Source organism: Raphanus sativus, chromosome 7 (assembly GCF_000801105.2).
Source record: "Raphanus sativus cultivar WK10039 chromosome 7, ASM80110v3, whole genome shotgun sequence".
NCBI classification, from domain to species: Eukaryota; Viridiplantae; Streptophyta; class Magnoliopsida; order Brassicales; family Brassicaceae; genus Raphanus; species Raphanus sativus.
In genome coordinates, this window is record NC_079517.1 from 12708723 (window position 1) to 12729406 (window position 20684).

The 20684-nt window shown below is 41.4% G+C and overlaps 3 protein-coding genes, 1 long non-coding RNA gene and 2 pseudogenes across 4 annotated transcripts; 1 reads left to right on the forward strand and 5 right to left on the reverse strand.

Annotated features, from left to right (window-relative positions):
- Positions 1–3411: 3411 nt before the first annotated feature.
- On the reverse strand, positions 3412–4584 carry LOC108816702 (uncharacterized). The gene is made up of 3 exons (XR_001943902.2): positions 4248–4584; positions 3768–3879; positions 3412–3672 (listed from the first exon to the last, which is right to left on the reverse strand). It is a non-coding gene; the product is annotated as an uncharacterized LOC108816702 (long non-coding RNA).
- A 1488-nt stretch (positions 4585–6072) lies between these two features.
- LOC108816883 (DNAJ protein JJJ1 homolog) lies at positions 6073–7596 on the forward strand (annotated as a pseudogene).
- A 276-nt stretch (positions 7597–7872) lies between these two features.
- LOC108816413 (probable phosphoribosylformylglycinamidine synthase, chloroplastic/mitochondrial) lies at positions 7873–12690 on the reverse strand (annotated as a pseudogene).
- Positions 12691–13484: 794 nt separating this feature from the next.
- On the reverse strand, positions 13485–14570 carry LOC130497795 (60S ribosomal protein L35a-1). The gene is made up of 4 exons (XM_056990985.1): positions 14436–14570; positions 14281–14316; positions 13791–14019; positions 13485–13677 (listed from the first exon to the last, which is right to left on the reverse strand). The coding sequence occupies exons 1-4, from the start codon at positions 14465–14467 to the stop codon at positions 13636–13638; spliced, it is 339 nt and encodes a 112-aa protein (XP_056846965.1). The 5' UTR covers positions 14468–14570; the 3' UTR covers positions 13485–13635.
- Positions 14571–15027: 457 nt separating this feature from the next.
- Positions 15028–18551, reverse strand: LOC130497794 (chaperone protein ClpB1-like). Its single transcript, XM_056990984.1, has 5 exons — positions 17195–18551; positions 16920–17101; positions 16178–16800; positions 15616–16093; positions 15028–15528 (listed from the first exon to the last, which is right to left on the reverse strand). The coding sequence occupies exons 1-5, from the start codon at positions 18354–18356 to the stop codon at positions 15226–15228; spliced, it is 2748 nt and encodes a 915-aa protein (XP_056846964.1). The 5' UTR covers positions 18357–18551; the 3' UTR covers positions 15028–15225.
- Positions 18552–19069: 518 nt separating this feature from the next.
- On the reverse strand, positions 19070–20453 carry LOC130497728 (uncharacterized). Its single transcript, XM_056990784.1, has 2 exons — positions 20109–20453; positions 19070–19954 (listed from the first exon to the last, which is right to left on the reverse strand). Exon 2 carries the CDS (start codon positions 19919–19921, stop codon positions 19241–19243), a length of 681 nt encoding a protein of 226 aa, XP_056846764.1. The 5' UTR covers positions 19922–19954; positions 20109–20453; the 3' UTR covers positions 19070–19240.
- Positions 20454–20684: the final 231 nt, after the last annotated feature.

A 20684-nucleotide genomic window follows, 5' to 3' on the forward strand; every position in this document is an offset into this window, starting at 1 on the left:
GGTCGGAACTTCATGCTTGAACAGGTTATGGTTCGAGTATAGTTACAGCTTGAGAAACTTGTCATGAGTTCAAGTTTGACACGACAGAAGCTGTAAGGGAGTATCTCAAGAGTATCACATGCATGTATGATGAGAGATATGTTCAAGGGCCGACATGAACATTGAACAGTTGCAGAAACTTAGTTACAGAGACATGGTACTTCTAAAGGGTTATTTGATTCAGGTGGAGCCACTGAGATTATATAAGGATTGATGCATCAGGGGTATATATAATCTGATTCCAGGTGGAGTGAGTCACTGGTTTAGAAGATGTCTTGATTGGTTCAGCTGAAAGGTAGAAGTTTCGGGTTAGCAACTTTGTCAGCTCAAGGGAGTAAGAGCTGAAGGGGAAAGGTTATATCCATGATAAGGGGCTTGTGGATATGTTCAGAGTGTCAAGGCCAGGAGTGTCAGGATCACTTAACAAGTACAAGGCGCATCAGAAGGAGATTTGTAAGAAGAGTCTTACATAAGGTTACTTGTAGGCGAGACAAGTAAATCAGCATTTGTATCATGAGTACACTGCAGTGAAGTTGATACAGAGGAACACAGAGCCGAGTATGATGCAAGAGGAAACGTGGTGAAGTGCTTGGTTAAACTGAAGGGAAGTAAGTATCAAGAGATACTGAAATATTGAGCAGTGAAGATGAAGAATGGTGAGATGAAGCAAAATAAGAAACTGTTAGAAGACATTGCAGGGATTGCAGGGAAGTGTCTTATAGTTTGCAGGGATTGCAGGGAAGTGTCTTACAATTTGTCCATCTCAGGAAGAGTAAGACTTGTTCTCCACAAGTAGGTTCATCTTAAGCTCAAGTCATGGAACTGAAAGAAGCTTCATGAAAGTCTAAATGCAAGGAAAAGCCGATTGCATTTAAGGGAACAGAACAAGTGTAGTTCTGGATATATGGTTGCATCATAGAAGAGAGGAAGTTTCCTCAAGGAAGTCCATTGGCTAATGGCGGGTTAAATGACTAGCAGGCGTGTTCAAGTCGTTGATGGTGATGCACAGGTTTCGGTATTGGAGACATCTCAGTACAAGAAGGGTATTGAGGAAAGGAATTCACAGCTGAGTAAAAGAGGGATATCAGGGATTCTAGATAAGATATCACAGGCAGCTCGTGAGGAGAGCCAAACGCGTATCATGGATTGGATGGTATAAGGCTCGGTTAATTTAACTAGCAGTGGGGTCTAAATCTGTTAGTGGGGTTCTGTTGTTGCAGAACAGGTTGACCAGATGGTGGAGCAAAGATGTTTGTGTCGAAAGTCTTCCTAATCAGGTGGTGTTAGGCGGCGTGTCCTGCTTGTGCAGCGGTACAAAGTGATGCTCAAGTGCAGTCTGTTCAAGAACATCAAGGGTAAGTCAAAGACTGTTTCAGAGATATGGAACATGAGTGACTTCAAGGGTTTGCGGTTGATTTAAGGAGGATTATGTGGTAGCAATGTTTGTTAACAACATAAAGGATGAACCAAGGTTGTGTCGAAAGTCTGTCCAGCAGTGATGGTTGGATGGCGGGTCCTGTTCAGAGTAACAACGGTACAAAACGTGTTCAAGGCTGGAGTGTTTAAACAAGTAGAGAATCAGAGGTTGTTTCAGGTTTGAAGCATATATGGTTCGAATGTAGCTGCACAGAATTCATGATATCTGGTTCAAGGCTCAGTACACATGAGTGGAATCGGAAGTTCAAGGAGGAAATCAACTTGCAGAAAGATGTTCAGGTTTCTGTTCAAGACTTGAACAGGTTCGTGATTTTTGACAGCAAGGTTGTGTTGTTGATAAGTTCACGAGGAGTAAGATATGAAGTAACACGACTTCAATGAGGAGTTGAGCTTGACACTTGGAGTGTAGCAGCTGGGTTAACAACTCAAGACAATGGATGAAGGTGATGGAAATTCAGAATGACAATGGGATTGTCACATACCCTTCATCAAGCATGATGTCTATTTTTCATTGATGGGGCTAAGTGGATTTAAGTGTTTAATCTACAGCAGTTGTGGTGTATAAGTGTAAGCTTATGCAGGTTTCAAGAAGATCATGAGAGGACTTCAAGCTAAGCTCAAGGTGGAGCTGAGAGAAGTGAGAAGAGATAAGAGAAGACATGGAGATGCAGAGGATGAGCAGATTTGCTCAAGTTTCAAGAGGTGTCGAGCACAAAGGAAGGGTTATGGACTTGGACCAAACAGGTGGAGATTTGTGAGGTTTGGTCAAGCCCATCGGACTTGTTCATCGGCTGGGCCGAGTTGCACAAGTTACGCGTGGACAACCTATGGGCTTAATCGATAAAGCCCATTAGGTTAAGTGCTGACAATACAAAGAAGGAGAGATCACGACAGGGATCTCTAAGCCAAGCTTCTGGGAGGCACGAGCCTCAAAGCATCCAGAGGGAGCTTCCATGGCGTCTCTTAGAGAGATAGAGTAAGCTAGAGATGATATGTTGTTCTAGTCTTAGCTCTTAGCCATGTACTCTTGTATTATCTCTTTATACTCTCTAGGGTTTGCATACCCAGGAACAGAGAGAGAGTTATGATCTTGTAAACCACATCGGAGGTGTTTTCCGATACTTCATAGTGGATGTTGTGGATCCTGGATCCACCCCAGATGTAGTGTGCTGCGGCCGCGAACTGGGTGAAAAACTCTTGTGTCATGAACAAGGATTGAATCAATGGGAAAGATCAAGGGACCAGGGGATACTACGAATCCCCAAGGAAGTCTTGTTAGAGTTACGATTGACTCTACAAGTGGTATCAGAAGAACCACGAATTCCGCAACAGGTCTTGGTTCTGCTTCTATGGAAGAACAAGAAGATGAAGAAGAAGATGAAGACGAAGAAAGTCTAACGATTGGATCTTCTGCTTCTGGTTTAGACGTGGGGTTGAAAAAGTTGTGCTCTTGTGACGTTTCCATGATTCCAAAATGAAATACTGCCAAAAAACTTCAATTTGCAATGCAAGAATGACGAAGACAAGGATGTTTCAGAGGAGAACAATGAAGACGAAGAACACAAACAAGTAAATGTCTATTTTTAGAAAGTTTTGACGACAAGAAAGAAAATGTTGTTTGTTTTTAGAATCAGGAGGAGATTGATAGTTTAAAGGACACACACGCGTCTAGGCTTTTTTCTATATATTTACTGGTGATAATAATAATTGTTACCCTAATTTAATCAACTATTTTTCGATGACATGGCGCCTAAGAGCATCTTTATCCTAGAGATGGTGATTGTGTTTCTTATTCTTTGTTTAATGGTATTTAAGAGGAAAAGTAGAATAAGAGACCTAGTTAAAGACATTGAGATTAGGTGACCTCCATTGCAAGTCTCTTATTTTAGAGTTTAAAAAAAAAAAATGAAGAACAAAAACTTGAATCAATAACCATAAGCAAGAACATGAATCAATAACCACAACCAAAAACATGAAGCATATCATTCTCATTACTGAAACAGAACAAGACAAAGCACAAGAACTTGAACATAATCAGAACAAGAGAACAAGCACATTTTTAAGACAAGCATTGATCATCCTAACCTGTTTTGCATTGTACTCTTTGTGCGATGAACCTTGTGTGTTGCAGGTGATTTCGAGAAGCCTGGGCAATGCAATAAAATACACAGAGCCACCTCACGACAACTATCTCCTCTGTTTCAAACGTACAAAAAGATTGGTTCTTTTGTTATTTTCTTGTACTTGTCAAAGTTTTGAATAATAGAAGATAGAAAGGAGATGTGTGTAACTGAAGAAGAAAGAAGCTTGGGAGTAGAAGTCAGGGTTGAAAGGAATGGTCTTGAAGCTGCTTTGCATTGTTGTTGAGCTTTATTGAGATTTCTTGTGGAGATGGGTTTCATTCTGTAAGATAGAAGTTAAAAGATCAGCTGTGGCCGTGATAATGGCAAGCTGAGCAAAGAATCAACATCAATCAGAATTCACATGGCTGTGAAAGTATTCATTCAAACATAATCCAAAGCAACCAAATTTACAGAACAATCAGTCATAATATAATCAAAAAACTTGCCTTTAAGAACACCCATAGTACCATTTTGCATCGAAAAAAAAATCATCCAACTTTTCTCAACAAAGTTACAAAGATTCACAGACAAAGCATCCACATAGCTAAAGGTCCAATCTTTAAAAGCTATCAACCAAACGAAGCAAAACCCTAATGAATTCAACCAGGAATCAGCCCATTATATCAAGTTCTCAACTTCGATGATTACCTGATCGTGAAGAGAGTCTCGGTACGGAAGAAGCGGCAGAGCGGGTGAAGGCAGTCAGAGGAAATCTCTGGCGGCGTGGATGAAGGCAGGCAGGAGACATAACTCCGTCGGAAGTCTCCGGCTTCTTAGAAGAAAGTTGAGCAACGGTGGATGTACCAGAGGAAATCACCGTTCTTCGTGAGGGAGAAAGAGAGAGAACAGAACCAGAGCACGAAACCATGCTCCTCCTCTCTCCTCTCAATTTGCTCACACGTGTCCCGTATACATTTCTTCTTTGACTCCAAATAAGAAACGTCTCAATCTATTTTTTTTCTTTTTCATTTTCTTTTTAATGATAAATACAGAAGAGACGGGTTAAATACGCCCGATAAAGGTGCTCTAAGTAAAGCTCGGTTCGAAAATCGAAATAGTACTGGAAGTTTTCAAGAATGCGCGGCATGGGAAGGTTCCACGGGAGAACTACACCTGAAAAGGCATAATGTTCAGCTCGAATTTGGGCAATACAAGCTTGCTCGGCCTTGGGAATTGGGATACAATCATACAAGAAAATCGTTTTCGAAGGAGACAACGCAATAGTGAATTCCATACTCAGTACTATTGTGGTGTGGCTTCAAGTCTCCATAAATAATATATAAAGCTTGGGCTGAAAGTTTCCAGAAATCGTTTTTTAACATAGGAAATGAACTGCAATTCTTAATACATTAACTCAAAATGTGATTACTAGTTTACTAAATGGGATTTATTTCATTGTTGTCATCCTTCCCTAAAACAATATTCAGTACTGAACTGACAAAGGTCTATGTAACAGTTCAGCCGATAAAGGATGACAATCTATTTCTCCCTTGGAACAAATACACAGACTTAAGCACACGTTATGTATTTCCACGAATCGAGAGTTTTGATCCATTTTCCACCCAGTCTAGAAGTTAGAATTCTATTTTCCCATATACATTTGGTTTTATGTTTACCAATCAACTTTAGAATCTAACCGATGACTATCGTAAAAACATTAGGAATAAATTGGAAGAAAATGCAGAGGAATAAAATTATAAGAGTGAAAGAAATATTATTTCTCATCAATTTTGGTGATAAATATATTTGTTACATATTTCTCTAAAATAAAAAGAATGATAATGAATGGAAATCAAAATATATAAATTGTTTATCGCATATTGTTGACTATTTCAATGTCAGTCGTCACAAATGAAAGAATTTTTTTGAAGTTGGAACTGATAACAAATTATTTACAGTCTATCATGTCACAAAAAAAGTTAAATGGATTGCCTAATTATTACGACTATAATTGAGAGACTTAATTAACTATATGAGTCTAATGAATGCTTTTACAAGAAAAATTCAAAAGATCTATATTTCAACAATAAGTGTTTTTAATATCACTATTTCTTTAATGAACAGACTAAATATTTAGGTTTTTTAAATGAAAATTTAAATTTTTTTTATATTCTTTTGCGATGCTGATAAAATTTGTAGAAACATAGTTTTTAATTTTGACTGGCAGTATAAAAGGTTAGTCTGGCACTGCTTATGGTCATATAAATAGTTTATACAAACTATATATAGACGGCTGAAAAATCTGAATATAATAATTTTAGTTTATTTTATATAAATCATATTTATATTAAAATTAAATATCAATGGCATTATTTTGTAATTATCAAAGTAGGTTAATGGCAGAATGGTAGTTAAGTGTTTTAACAATATAGATATTTAATTACTTATATTGGTGAATATTTTAGGTTTAGATGGTTAATAATCATATATATAGCTTATACAAACTATCATAGACAACGGCTGATCTTGTAGAATGTCTGGCGGCACGGTTCCGGATCTCTTACCTTTCTTTTCCACCAAGGTATACTCCGGTTACTCTGACACCTGGAAAGGATTCTACAAGGTGTATTCCGATGTGTTCAACAAAGTTCACCTCAACGAGGTTAACTTCGCGAGGAAGTTAGGGTTGAAAATGGACTCTGTGAGAGAGGCTCCAGCCATGGGGAGTCTAGAGAGTCCGTATGCTCAGGTGAAGGATTTTTATAGTTACTGGTTAGGGTTTAGAACTGTTATGGATTTTTGTTGGGTTGATGAGTTTGATGTGATGGCTGAGCCTGACCGTGTGGGATAAGGAGGAAGTTGAAGGAGGAGAATGATAAGGTGAGGAAGAAGGCTAAGAGAGAGTACAACGAGAGTGTGAGAAGCTTGGCTGCTTTTGTGAAGAAGCTGGACAAGAGAATGGTTGATATGATGGTGATGAAGAGGATAGAGATGGAGGTGAAGAAGGTGGAGGAGAGGGAGAGGAAGGAGAAGATGGATAAGGAGAGGTTAGAGAGAGCTATGAAGCAACCTGATTGGGGCAAAGGGGGAGGATGGAAGGTTCAGTGTAGTGGAAGAGGATGATAGTGATGATGATGGTATGGTGCTGTATTGCATTGTTTGTAGCAAGAATTTCAAAACTGAGAAGCAGTGGAAGAACCATGAGCAGTCTAAGAAGCACAAAGAGATTGTGGCAGAGTTGAGAGTTGAGGTACCTGAAACTGAAACTGTAGAGGAGCTTCAAGAGAATATTCAGGATGGGTTCAATATGGATGATGATGAAGCTGAAGAAAAGGATGTTGAGGAGGAAGTTTTAGGAGAAGCTGATGAGACTGATGATGAGTATGTTATTGCAGAGGAGGATGTGAAGAAAGAGTCTAGTGAGGATGAGGATGCCAATGATGACGAGATGAGTCTACTCAAGAAGATGGTATCTGAGCAGAAGAATAAGCTAAAGAATGTTGTGTCAAGAGAAGAAGATGAAGTTGTAGTCGAGAAGGAGAGAACTACAAAGAATGCTGGTGATGCCAACAAAGCAGAGTTAAACACAGATGACAATGTGAAGGATGAGCAAGATTCAGTGGAGTATGATAACAGGAAGAGCACAGGGAGAAGGCGCAGAAGCAAGAAGGGTAAGGATAAGAATAACTTCGGAGGGTTGATGGAGAAGAGCAGTGAAGCTGATGACATAGGAATGACATCAGAGGTACAATCATTCCTCCCTTGTAGCATCACTAGATCATAGTTTCTGGCCTGGTAGTTACTGAAATCATATGTATATATCAAAATTCACGTTAGGGCACATCGAAGAAAGCTTTCTATAACAAATGTGGTAGATGCGGAGAGAAGTTTGAGTCAAGGTTGGTCCATTAAATATTTGTTTCTTATGTCATCTCCAGCAGTATACTTTTGTATCACTCATATGTTGTTAAGACTCACCATTTCATCTACCTTGGCCAGGACAAAACTATTCAAGCACATAGCTGATACCGACCATGCTACAGTGAAATCCAGATGATTCATTTGCTCATCTTATGCAGAGTAGAACCAAGAATTGCATTCTCTAATTTAATTTTATACATTGAAATTGTTTTAGTGAGAAAAAAATGGTGATCAGGCTATATATGTACTGACTACTTAGTATGTTTGAAACAATGATTTTGCAGAGGAGAATTCTAGTAGAATCTTCCATGTTATAGACTATGGTTTTGAAACCAAACTGTATTGTTATTGTTGTTGGAGGAAGCTCTTATTCTCCTGAACCACTTCAAATCTTCAACATAAATCCATGCAATGATTATTATATTTTATTTTTTATTCTGAAGAATGTATTATCAAGTAAAAACAAAACGTAGACCCAATTGTCAGAACACTCACTAACCATCACCAAAACTTAATCATGACTCTACAGCTGAGAGCACCAGTCCCTAGCATTCTGGAACATCTTCAACCACGGACTCGGCCCAGCTTTCTCAACCTCCCACCTCTTCGGATACCACGGGTACTGCCACATCAAGAAACAACGTTCAGGGTGAGGCATCATCGCAAGATGTCTTCCATCAGGTGAACATATAGCCGCTATTCCCAACGGTGAGCCGTTGAGGTTAAAAGGGTAAGCTTCAGTCACGCTCCCATCATCATCACAGTATCTCAACGGAGCCAAATCTGAGTGAAGCATATGGTCCAAGACTCCTTCGTCCGGGAAGTACGCTCTTCCTTCTCCATGAGCCGCCCAAACTCCTAAGGTGCTTCCTTCCATTCCTTTCAGCATTATCGACGGAGAGTCCTTGATGGTCACGCTTGTGAACCTGCACTCAAACCTTCCTGACTCGTTGCGAACGAACCTCGGCTGGGAGGTGTCGAGTGACCCGCCAACTTGAGGGCCTGGAACCCATCCTAACAAGGCCATAAGTTGACAGCCGTTGCAGATTCCGAGGCTGAACGCGTCTGGTCTTTTGTAGAACTCTTGGAACTGGCTGAGGAGAGGAGAGTTGAATCTTATCGAAGCAGCCCATCCTTTGGCTGAGTCGAGGACGTCAGAGTAGCTGAACCTCCAACAAACACAATCCCACGGAACTGGTCAAGAGTGATGGCTCCAGCTAGAAGGTCAGACACTGTCACGTCCCACGGTTCGAAACCTGCAGCGTAAAATGCAGCTGACATTTCTCTGTCTCCATTGCTGCCTTCCTCTCGGATCACAGCTACTTTCGGTTTAACATCTGACAACATATTAAAAATATAAGCATCAGGAAACCTAGACTTAATGAGATAAAGAAAGCTTCATAGAGAGCAATCTTACCCTTAGACATATACTTATCGTTGGTCCAGGAAGGAGTAAACGAGAGCTTCCAGTTAGGCTCATGCCTCAACTTCAAACCTTCTTTCTCCATCTCAACACAAGACGCTAATCTCTGCAGCTTCTCCAACTGGAAACTAGTGTCTTCCCACATGTCTCTGAGGAATGAAGTTTTCTCACTCAAATGAGTGATTCCATCCACTTTCACCTCTATCAAAGGTGAGTCAGTGACCTTCCCAATGATCTCAGCAGTAACATTAAAACCACGGAGCTTCTCCATCACAGCGTCTAAGTTCTTGCTGCTAATCTCCATCACGAGACCGGCTCTTCAGAAAACAAAGTCTCAAAGAGGCTAATTCCGTTTGAATCCAAGTTAAGGCTTATACCTCTGTTTCCAGCAAAAGCTATTTCCATAGCTGCTACAACTAGTCCACCATCACTGATGTCATGTCCAGCAGATACCAAGTTGTCTGAAATGAGAGCCTGAACACCCTCGAAAACGTTTTTCAGATATGAAACATCATCAAGATCAGGACAGTCGTTTCCAATCTGACCAAAAACCTGAGCCAGTGCAGATCCACCTAATCTCCGCTTTCCCTTTGCCAAATCAACATGCAAGAGAACACCATCATCATCTCCTAGCTTCAGATCAGGAGTCACTGTCTTTGTTATGTCTGGACAGGTAACATAGGCACTGATGACAAGATTTCCTGGAGCTTTAACAACCTCACCATCCGCATGAGCTGCCATTGAAAGACTGTCTTTTCCACCATCAATCGCAATGCCAAGTTCGATCATTGCTTCAGATAGGGCAATTGCAGCATCATACATCGCTGATCCTTCTCCTTCAAGCTTGGCAGCATACATCCAGTTACCACTAGCTTTAACATCAGAAAGTGCAGTAACCTTCGCCCAAACCAGATTTGTCAAAGCCTCTCCAACAGCTAGTCTAGCCATGGCTTTTGGATCAAGCAGACCTTTGATTGGTTGCTCACCAATGGCACATGCACCACCAGTTAGATCTGTGAATGTCTGCGCGATGACTGCAACATCAGCAAGAGTGATCTGCAATGGTCCAACTGTTTGCTGCTGGGCAACAAGACCTGTCACACATCTATCCACTTTGGTTGTCAAGAACCGCTTCGAAGAAACCGAGGGTAAACGCAGAACCCTTTTCAAAGAGTCCATCAATGTAATCCCAGGAGCAATATCAAGTGGTTCCCTTACATAAGAAACCCGGTTGAACTCAAACGTTTTCTTAGGCATGTCACCAAGAACCTTCTCAAGTTCAAGATCCACAGCAGGAGGAGGTGGAGGTAAGCCTTCTTTCTTGCACTTGGCTGCAGCTGTGCTGTCAATCAAAGTACAGCGACCTTCTCCATTAATTGTTCCAAGCACAGCCATTGAAAACCTTTCCCTCTTACAGATTGACTCCAAAATCTCTCTGCTCTCAGCTTTCACCAGAATAGCATCCTGCTCTTGATACTCAGCTCCCCATATCTCCAACACCGACATAGTATGATCACCCACAACAGCCGCTCTTATGTCAATCTCAGCACCCTTTGGATAAATAATCTCTTTAACAACATTGCAGTTCCCACCAGCGCCTTGATCGTGAATACTGATGATGGGATTCTTCTCCCCCATCTCAATGCAAGCACGAACAACACGGTACAACTTCTGAGACATCTCAGCGTCTCCACGCTGCACAGCATTGAAATCAAGCTCCGCGTCATTCTGGCCACTAACCATACTCGAAGCAGCACCTCCTCCCATACCAATACGGTAAGCAGGTCCACCAATCTTAACAACAAGCATCCCAACTTCAGGCTCCTCTTTAGTTATATGAGTATGATCAATCTGTCCAATACCTGCACTAAACATAATAGGCTTCAACCACTCTCTTCTATCCCCACTCGGCAGTCTCATCCCAAAAGTCCTCGTGTATCCTTGAATCATAGGCTCTCCAAACTTGTTCCCATAATCAGATGCACCGTTGCTACTTGCTAGCGTCTACGAGTATCTGTAAAGGTGAGGCAAGGTTTGATGGGTACTGGAAAGAGGAATCTTCCCATGGGGCATAAGATCCCTCCATGTTGAGGTTCCCAACGCAGTAACCAGAAGTGGATGCAACCACAAAGGAACCTCTTCCAGTTGCATGTGTGTCCCTAATTCTCCCTCCAGCACCTGTCTCGGCGCCAGGATAAGGAGCCACCGCACAAGGGAAGTTATGTGTCTCAGCAGTGAACAGTATGTCGAGATCACGTGCACTGAGATCAAGTAAGCAAGTTGAACCAGGAAGCACAGGTCGTAGCTGGTTCACCATGAAGCCTCTTATAGCACTGGAGTTATCCTTAAACCCAATGACAGAGTTATTTCGATTTGCCTGCATATTTAAACACATAAGATCAGAGTTTTATCATAAATAAATATAAAAAAAATTAAAGTTCACCATTTATAGTTTACCTCCCAAGTGCTCTTTACAATCTGCATAAGAGACCTATCCATTGGCTTTCCATCAATAACAATGTTCCCAGCAAAGAACCAATGTCTACTATGCTCGCTGTTGGACTGAGCTATATCAAACAACTCAACATTGGTGGGGTTACGCTTAATCTCCTCTTTGAAAAGTTTAGTATAATACTGCAAGTCCTGCTCATCAAAGGCTAAGCCCATCTTCTGGTTGATATCTTCCAACGCCTCTCTACCTTTCTCCATCACAGGCACATACTTAACTTCCTCAGGGACCACATTTGTCTCGAACGAAGTCAGCCTTTGAGGGTACACGCACTCGGTCATTCTGTCGTGAACCATAGCAGCAAACTCGTTGATTTGATTCTCCAAGAGTGGCTCGCTGCTGAACAAGAGGTACCTCCTGGACCTTTCCAAGCGAGTCACTTCGTTTAAACCACAAGCTCTGCATATGGAAACGGCGTTGGTGGACCATGCGGTTGTAAAAGAGAGTCTGGGACCAACTTCAATGATTGTAGCATGAAGTCCTTCCTGCTTCTTCTTTGTCCTCTCAAGAAAACTATCTATGCCTGAAACAGAGAGCCCCAACAACATCGTTAGTACCAAACAAAACATAGCATTATGATTTATGACAGTAAAAAAAAAAAAGTACCTAGATTCTCTGGCTCAAATGTTTATTGAAGAATCCACTTGAGAACAGATAGCTTTTCTTGTGGTAAATCAGATTCATCAAGACCAATGTTGAAACACTGCTCAGTCGTCAAACTGACAACCTGGTTGCTGATTTTGGTCTGAACCGCCTAGAGAAGCTGAGCGTTTGCGCTTTCTTGAATCAAAGGGACGCGGTAGAAATGGATGACCTCTGCAGCGGGTTTCTCAACCAAGCTCGGTTGCTCAACAACAGAAACAGCAGAGCCAGTAGAACATCTCAAGGCAGCAGCTTTGGCTCTATGCAGAGACAGACGTTGTGAGGTATGAAATCTAACGGAACCCCACAACTGACTCGTTGAGCTTCGCTGCAAAAGCGTCGTTTGTCTATTGGAACCCTGCAATTAACCATTTAACTAACTTGTTTAAAACGAAATACCATTACAACATCACAGATGCTAATATGAAAAAAGAGAAATATTTACGTTTAGAAACAGTGCCGCACGAGTTGTTGCTTGAGATGTATTCATCGGCAAGGAAGATGAACAACGAACGAACAAACGGAAGTCGGGGTTTAGGGTTTATCTCTGACTCTATCAGCTACTGTGTTTTAACGGGACCGGAGCTCCTCCGATTCTGAGGACAACCACAGTCCTTTTTTTGTTGTCGGCTCTTACTCAACTCAACGCGGCTCTTTAGGTTTTTTAGTCTATTTATTTAATTTTTTTTTTGTTTTCAGGAAACAAAAGAAAATAAAAAACAAAAGAAGATTGCTTTCCGTAAAAACAAAAGAAGATTGCTTTCCAAAAAAAAACAAAAGAAGATTGCTTTCCGAGAAAAAAGAAGAAGATTGCTTTCCAAAGCTGGGCTAGCTAGGTCCATTGTTCCAAAATGTCTAATGGGCCTTGGGGCACATTTAGTTTGGAGTTTTCTTTTAGTTTGCTTTGCTACAACTTATTGACCGCGACAAATCACAGGTCGTTTTGATATTGTAACAACTGGACCATGTTAGTTCGAGGTAGCTAGTTGCAAGTGCGCTTTTTATATATTTTGCTTACGGTATCTGATCGTACAACCAGTTGCTGATAAGAGGGACTCCATATGCATACGCATTTTAATTGAGGTTTAGTTCTTTCCAATCCAGGATACTTTAGATTGCTTTTTTTTTAGAAAAAAAAAGCAACAAACAGGGTGGTGATCAAGTATTTATTTGAAATTAAACATTCTGAAAGCTGGTCATAGTGAATATGCTCTTAAAATTTAGCTAGGTCTAACACATTAATTTCAACATAGATCGTATAGCATGCGAACGAATAGAAACTATCAATCCTCTGATGTTCCACAATTTCCTCCAAACAAAAAACTAGCGAAAGCTTTTATATTTTAAAATAGAACAAAAACAATTAAGTTCATCCATACCAATGTGGAGGTCATTTAACATGGATTATTTAGAGGCAAGGAGGCAGAGATATTCATATGTTCCAACTCAATTATAAGGAGAAAACACATTCTAATTTTGCGATTAAAACCAGAGAATCTCCAAAACATTTCAAAACAGAGAAAGGAAAATGCTTTCGAATATCAAAAATACAAAATAACAAACTAGTGGACATAAGCCACAGCTAAAAATAAAAGCTTTCTTCAGATGTTACTCGGATACATGAAGACTCTGACCCTCATCCCCTGCAAAAATGTAAGAAAAGTGATGTCTACTTTAAGAACCCCCAAGCAGAAGATTTTAACATATAAAACAAGATAATAATTTTGAAGGTGATTAAAGAATCTGATCAAGTTACCATGGACTTAGGAGGCAAGTTGGATGTGAATTTGGCACGGACGACACCGCTGTTACCATGAGGCCTTGTAACCTTTCCCCAGATGCAGCGGTAATGGCTACCGTTCTTCTTGGTCTTAGCCTTGTAGATGTAAGCCATCCTCTTTCCCTTGTACCATGTCACCTCCTCTGTAGTGTTGACCCCTTCGATCTGGATAAGGGATGTGTTTGGGTACTGGTTAGACTTCGACCTGCACAATAAATAAAAATGTCAGAGACCATTGGGACCGTATCAAATAGCTAGCCACTAGGCAGAACCCAGTACAACTTTCTAAGAAAATTTAGACAGCTAACTATTAGGAACAAAGTCTGGTATTAAGTTGAGAATTAGATCCTATCAGCTTGAGTTACATAAACTAAGCATCATTGTTCATTACATGATTGGAGCTAAATCAAGAACCAGTGAGCAGTATACAGTGAATATAATAGAGATTATAAAGTAAATGTGTCACCTTTTGTATCCCAAGATAGTTCCCCTGACGTAGAGTCTGCAATACAATCGATAAGACAATCAAGTGAGTAAAACAGGAGGCAAATGAGCAACCAAGATTTGAAAACTAGGGTTTATGCCAAACTTGATGAACAATAAGAGGAGAAGAAGAAAGACCTGACACGTTCTCCTTGGCGTCCCTTCACCATTTTCGCGTCGGCTGATTAACGCAAAGTCTGCTGCTAGTGATGAAAACGGAGAAGCCAAACACTGAAACATAACCACGAGTTTATAACGTGTTGCCCTAGTTCTCATCTTTAGATTTAGTTAATAATGGGCCTACGACCCTGAAAAAATTGGGCCCATTAAGATACAATTTAAAATGTGTTTCGTTTCCTTACCTATTAATGTGGTAGACTTGTAGTTTACTTCTCTTTCGTGTACTTGCTCTCCCGTGTCATCTTCAAGAACTGAGGTTACTGAACTGTGGGTCATAACTCATAAGCTGCCGTGTCTCTCTTTCTCCTAACATCTTCACCAGTTCAGCAGCTCTGAAATGACGACTGGATCATCGAGAGAAAGCTTATTGAACATTCTTCTTCTTCTTCCTTCGACTCTGGTCATCATTCTTGGGACTATCTTGTGTCGATTTTGTGAAAGTTTCCAAGGAAAAAATGGCATCGTTAAAACGCTAAAAAACCAATGCTGAAAATTAGCCAAAGTTCCAATGGTCTGAACACGTCCGGGAAGATTATGGCCAGCGAATATATATAAGTAAACTGATTTTATTTCATCATAAGGTAGATTTTTTACAGCTTAACACCATTTGTAATATACTTCAAAGCCCACCAAAGAAGTCGATCCAGAAAGGATAAAAAACAGAGCACGAGTCTCTGCACACTCCAAAAGCTGAAACTAAAACACCTCAAAGAAAAAAACATTGGAGACACTTAACAGGTCAAAGACTTCAGTCCTCAACCATTTCCTCATCGTCTTCTATTTCTTCAATCCTCATCTTCTTCACAGCTTGAGCTGCATCACTTCTATTCGGCCCATTAGCAATATGAATCAACACATCTGACTTATGTCCTGTCGTAGCGTTCACTAGCCCTCCATTCTTCTCAACACGGTACACAAGATCAGATCCACCACTTCCTGCATCTATGTAAACGGTGGAGTTCTCATCGATCTCCTCACGCACAACCATCTTTGACAACTCTGTCACCACCTTCTTCTCCATCCACCTCCTTATTGGCCTAGCACCATACACCTAACCATACAAACACAATATCGTCAGCCAACAGACAATACCATACAAGTGCATGATGAACGTTACAAGTAGGTTTAAGAGACTTACCGGGTCATAACTCTCAGCTAAGATGTAGTCTAAAGCAGCATCGGTGACTGCAAGAGCAACACCTCTCTCAGCAAGCCGGACAGCGACGTCTTTCATTTGGAGACGGGCTACTTTCCTCAACTGATCATGTGAAAGAGGATCGAACACCACAATCTCGTCAAGCCTGTTAAGGAGCTCCGGTCTGAAGTGCTTTCTCACCTCCTGCATCACACATTCCCGGGCCACTTGCATAGACACTTTCCCAGTTAGCCCCGAAAGTAGATGCTCTGCGCCAAGGTTTGATGTCATGATTATCACCGAGTTCCTGAAATCCACAGTCCTTCCTTGGCCGTCTGTCAATCTCCCATCGTCCAACACTTGAAGCAAAGTGTTGAAGACAGAGACATGGGCTTTCTCTACTTCATCAAAGAGTATCACACAGTAAGGTCGCCTCCTCACAGCCTCAGTTAATTGCCCTCCTTCCTCGTGACCAACATAGCTGAGACAAAAAGCAACCATGTAAGAAAACAAACTTCATGGAGAAAACATCTAGTCTTGAAAAGTATTAGGATAACGTATTTACCCAGGTGGTGCACCAATGAGGCGAGAGACAGAGTGTTGTTCCATATACTCGGACATATCAATCCGAACCAAGAGGTTTTCGTCATCAAAGAGCTGCTCAGCAAGAGCCTTAGCAAGCTCAGTTTTGCCAACACCAGTTGGGCCAAGGAATAAGAATGATCCAGTTGGTTGTTGTGGCCTTCCAAGTCCTGCTCTTGACCTTAAGATCGCCTCAGCAACTGCGTTAACAGCTTGATCTTGTCCCACGACCCTCTTGTGCAGCCTATCAGCAAGACCAATCAACCTCTCCTTCTCGTTCTGACCGAGTCTTGTCACTGGAATCCCGGTCCAACGGCTCACAACTTCCGCAATGTGTTCTGGCCCAACGTTCTCGGTGAGCATCATATTCTCGTCAAAAGTTCCTTCAAGTTGAGCAATTGCAGATTCCACTTCCTGGATTGCTCCATATCTTAGGTCAGCAGCTCTTGCAAGGTCATATCTTCGTTCGGCCTCTTGCAAAGCAAACATGAGCTCTTCTCTCTTCTGCTTAAGCCGGCGAATTTCATCAATTCTCTCTTTCTCCTTTCTGTACTTCATCGTGAGAGGCTGTAGCTTGTCCCTCAAGTCATCAAGCTCTTTCCTCACCTAGAGATCATAATTCAGGGTAATAATATCAGAGATTCGCTCCAAAAGAAGAAATTATCAAACAACAATTCCAAAGAAAACTTACTTATACTGCAAGAAAGAAGAGAAGTGTCTCATACCTCAACAAGTCGAGCTTTGCTGGCTTTGTCTTTTTCTCTTTCCAAGGCATGAAGTTCAATTTCCAGCTGCATCCTCTTCCTTTCAAGGTTATCAATCTCTTCAGGTTGACTATCAAGTTGTACTCTCACATTAGCACAAGCCTCATCCACCAAATCAATAGCTTTATCCGGTAAATGCCGACCTAATCAACCACACAAAAAACCACGTCATACCAACAACAACACTACACAAAAGCCACAACATCTAACCCAAGACTAAAAAAATCTCAACATACCAGTGATATAACGAGCAGAAAGCTGAGCAGCATTGATAAGAGCTCGGTCCTGGATACGAACACCATGATGTCCCTCATACTTCTCTTTAAGCCCTCTAAGGATACTAATAGTATCAACCACACTCGGCTCAGCCACATAAACCTGCTGAAACCTTCTCTCAAAGGCAGCATCTTTCTCAACATACTTCCTATACTCTTCAAGCGTCGTAGCGCCAATGCACCGAAGCTGCCCTCTAGCTAACATAGGCTTAAACAGATTCGCCGCATCCATGGACCCTTCAGTCTTCCCAGCGCCGAGAACCAAATGAATCTCATCAATAAACAAAATCACTCCCCCTTCAGCTTCCTCAACTTCTTTCAAAACCGCTTTCAACCTCTCCTCGAACTCTCCTCTGTACTTAGCACCAGCGACCAACGCCCCCATGTCCAAAGACACCAACCTCACATCAGTTAAACTATTAGGAACATCTCCCTTCACAATCCTCTGCGCTAAACCTTCAACAACAGCCGTCTTCCCAACCCCTGGCTCCCCAATAAGGACAGGGTTGTTCTTCGTCCTCCTCGAGAGAATCCTAACGACTCTCCTAATCTCCTCGTCACGACCGATCACAGGATCAAGCTTCCCCGCCTCCTCAACCAAATCTCTCCCGTAAGTCTTCAACGCTTGGAAACTCGTATCACCACAAGCACTCTCAACCACCTTCTTCTTCCCTTCCTTCCCGCGAAGCTTCTCGACCTCGGCCTTCACCTTCCCCGCGCCAACGCCGACCTCGCTCAACAGATCGCGTATCTGAGAATCTTCAAGAAGGCCGATGATGATCTGATCGACGGCCAAGTGAGTGTCCCCTCGCGACTTCTGAGCGGATTGAGCTCTGCGTATGACCTTGACGAGGCTCGAGCTCGCGGGGACGTCGTCGGGAGGAGGGGACTGCGAGGGGAGCTTCTTCAAGGCTTGGCTGATCACTCTCTCGGCGGATTGCGCGGCCTGTTCGCCGCCTCCGGCGGCGGAGGAGATTGCTTGAGGGAATATTCCGGCGGGGTCCGATATTAACGCTCCGGCTAAGTGCAGAGGTGTGATTTGAGCGTGGCCTGCGTTCACGGCGAGCTCGTGAGCTGCGGCGATCGTTTCGTTTGTCTTGTGTGTGAATTTCTCTGGATTCATCTTTTGAGTCTTCTCTTCAGTTTAATCAGAATCAAGCAAATCGTTGTGAATTGATTTATTGAAACTTTGTGATTTTTTTTTTGCGAGAGAGGAAGGAGGCAGGTGAGGTGTTTTTATGGGAATGGGATTCATCTCGAAAGATGGAGAATTCTCTTCGTCTTCTCTTTCGTTTAGAACTCGAAGGTACTAGAGAGTTCATCACAAGTGAGTCAGAGAAAACCGTTTAATTCTTTTTTGCTATATGATGCCACGTGGAATTTTCTTGTTTTATCGGTGCTCTTCTCTAATTAATCCTTTTTCTCTATTGGGAGACCTTTTAAAACTGTACGGCACAGAAAAGGAATCTTCTACGAACTAAAGGAGTTAAATGCAAATCTCAGAAGTTCTAGTAAATATTATAGTTGATATTTAACAAATAGTCCATTTCCTGAGTGATTTTTCTATCCCACCATATCTTGATACTATCCTCTCTGTTCTTCCTTGTATATTAGAAACTGTCTCAGTGCTACAGTGCATGCCAATTGCCAAAGGCTTGCTTCACAAAGCTAAGTCTTTTGGTATCGATGTCACGGACTTGAAAATTATTTAGCTTGATAAAAATCTCTCTTTAAGAATGATGGAACTATTGGATTTGGCCACAGTGATAGCAATAGTGATGGATGAAGACACCAAAGCAATAACCATCATTATTATTTACAATCGAGGAGTAATCATTGATTACCATCATGAAAGAAGATGGTCCTAAATTTATATCATACAGAGATAGTTTGAAATCAAAGTCCTCTCTTCTTCTAGTATAAACTGAATATAACAACGTTTGACACTATAGTTCATGTTCCTTACAAGTCAAGAAACACAAAGGAACAAACACACAGTACAATGAGTTAAGCTGAAATCTCTCTGATCAGCCAGTTTAAGCTCGGGAAAGCGAAATAGAGGACTAGAAACGACGGGACAGCCAACGCAATAGTGACAAATAAATAGACCCCGAGAACCGCAGCACTCACAGGGATCGCATATAAAGCCATCAACAGGAACATGACTACCAAAGGAAACTTAGCCAACGAACGAGCGACAAGAGCTATTGACTTACATATATATCCATGAACTCTCCCACTTCTCAAGTACCATCTGGTCACATCTGAAGCGTTGTTACACACTCCATCACACCTCTCTCTCTCCTCTGAAGTGACCCTTTTGCTGTCACTGCGCGAGCCATTCATGCTTTCGACCATCCATAAAAGGTAATAGTTCTTCGAAGGAAACTTGATGGCTCCATTGCGTACTAGCCTTAAAGAGAGCATATTGCACCAAGGGCAGGTAACGAAGAAGGGAAGCTGGAACGGAAAACCTGAGGATTTGATCACAACGGCACGTTGAAGCCCCAAGAGACAATACTTGCAGATGGTGTGACCACACCATAAGACATAAGGAACGTTCTCAAAGACGTTGAACGGTTCCCAGCAAATGGGACACTCTAGTCTTTCTTCCTTCCTTGTCTTTCTTCCATCATCTAGAGCAGCTTTAAAGCCTTCTTCGTTGGGTTTTGAAGTTAAATTCCACATAACAAATGGTGATGCCTTTGTTCTTGCACAACCCTTCAAAGAAAGAAGACGTAAAAGAATGATGAGTTAAAGAACACTGAACACTAATCTCTTTTCAGGCATTAGAGAGATATGGTAAGCTAAAAGACATAGATAATATCTCAGACCCAAAGTTCACAACCGAACCTACAAAGAGAACAGAGTATACCACGAAGCAAGAAATGTCTCTGTTTTTTGCAAGAGTTTATCTAGTCATAAGAGATATGGATAACTGCAAAGAAATATCCAAAACTCTGAACGGTGCCGTTTCTTGACAAAAACCACTGCGAAGAGACACGCGTCGTGAATCACGGTGACACTGCAACGCCTTTCGAGGTTTACCGCCCCAACAGATTTCCTCACCTAAAATCTGACGCCGCAAAGATTGATTCACCACAAAACGCACCGTTAATTGACGCTCATTTTTAGAGGTGGGATTTGGACCGATACTGAACCAGCCAATTAGCCAAACCAAACGATTCTTTTTGGTTTCGATTCCAGTTTTTTTTTTTTTTGAACAACCGTTTCGATTCCAGTTTGATACACTCATTAGGTTTTTTTCCACGATTAGTTAGTTTGGATTTTAGTTTTTAAAAAATAAATAAAACCAAATCATTCTATTTCCAAGTGAACTAATAATTTTTTTAAATCAAAATAATCAAACTAACAAAATTTAAGAAATTTGTAATTAAATTAAATAATAACCAAAAGAAAAGTTATTAACCAAATGTCAAGCCAAACCAGA

What these genes read in the sequence shown, in the direction of transcription:
- LOC130497794 (XM_056990984.1), bottom strand. Translation starts at nt 18,356, where the DNA reads ATGAATCCAGAGAAATTCACACACAAGACAAACGAAACGATCGCCGCA. An exon ending in CTCATTGGTGCACCACCTGG is followed by an intron (nt 16,094 to 16,177) that starts GTAAATACGTTA and finishes TTTTTGTCTCAG; the next exon opens with CTATGTTGGTCACGAGGAAG. An exon ending in TAGCTGAGAGTTATGACCCG is followed by an intron (nt 15,529 to 15,615) that starts GTAAGTCTCTTA and finishes TTGTATGGTTAG; the next exon opens with GTGTATGGTGCTAGGCCAAT.
- LOC130497795 (XM_056990985.1), bottom strand. Translation starts at nt 14,467, where the DNA reads ATGGTGAAGGGACGCCAAGGAGAACGTGTCAG. An exon ending in CGCCAAGGAGAACGTGTCAG is followed by an intron (nt 14,317 to 14,435) that starts GTCTTTCTTCTT and finishes ATTGTATTGCAG; the next exon opens with ACTCTACGTCAGGGGAACTA. An exon ending in ACTATCTTGGGATACAAAAG is followed by an intron (nt 14,020 to 14,280) that starts GTGACACATTTA and finishes TTTATTGTGCAG; the next exon opens with GTCGAAGTCTAACCAGTACC.
- LOC130497728 (XM_056990784.1), bottom strand. Translation starts at nt 19,921, where the DNA reads ATGTGGAATTTAACTTCAAAACCCAACGAAGAAGGCTTTAAAGCTGCT.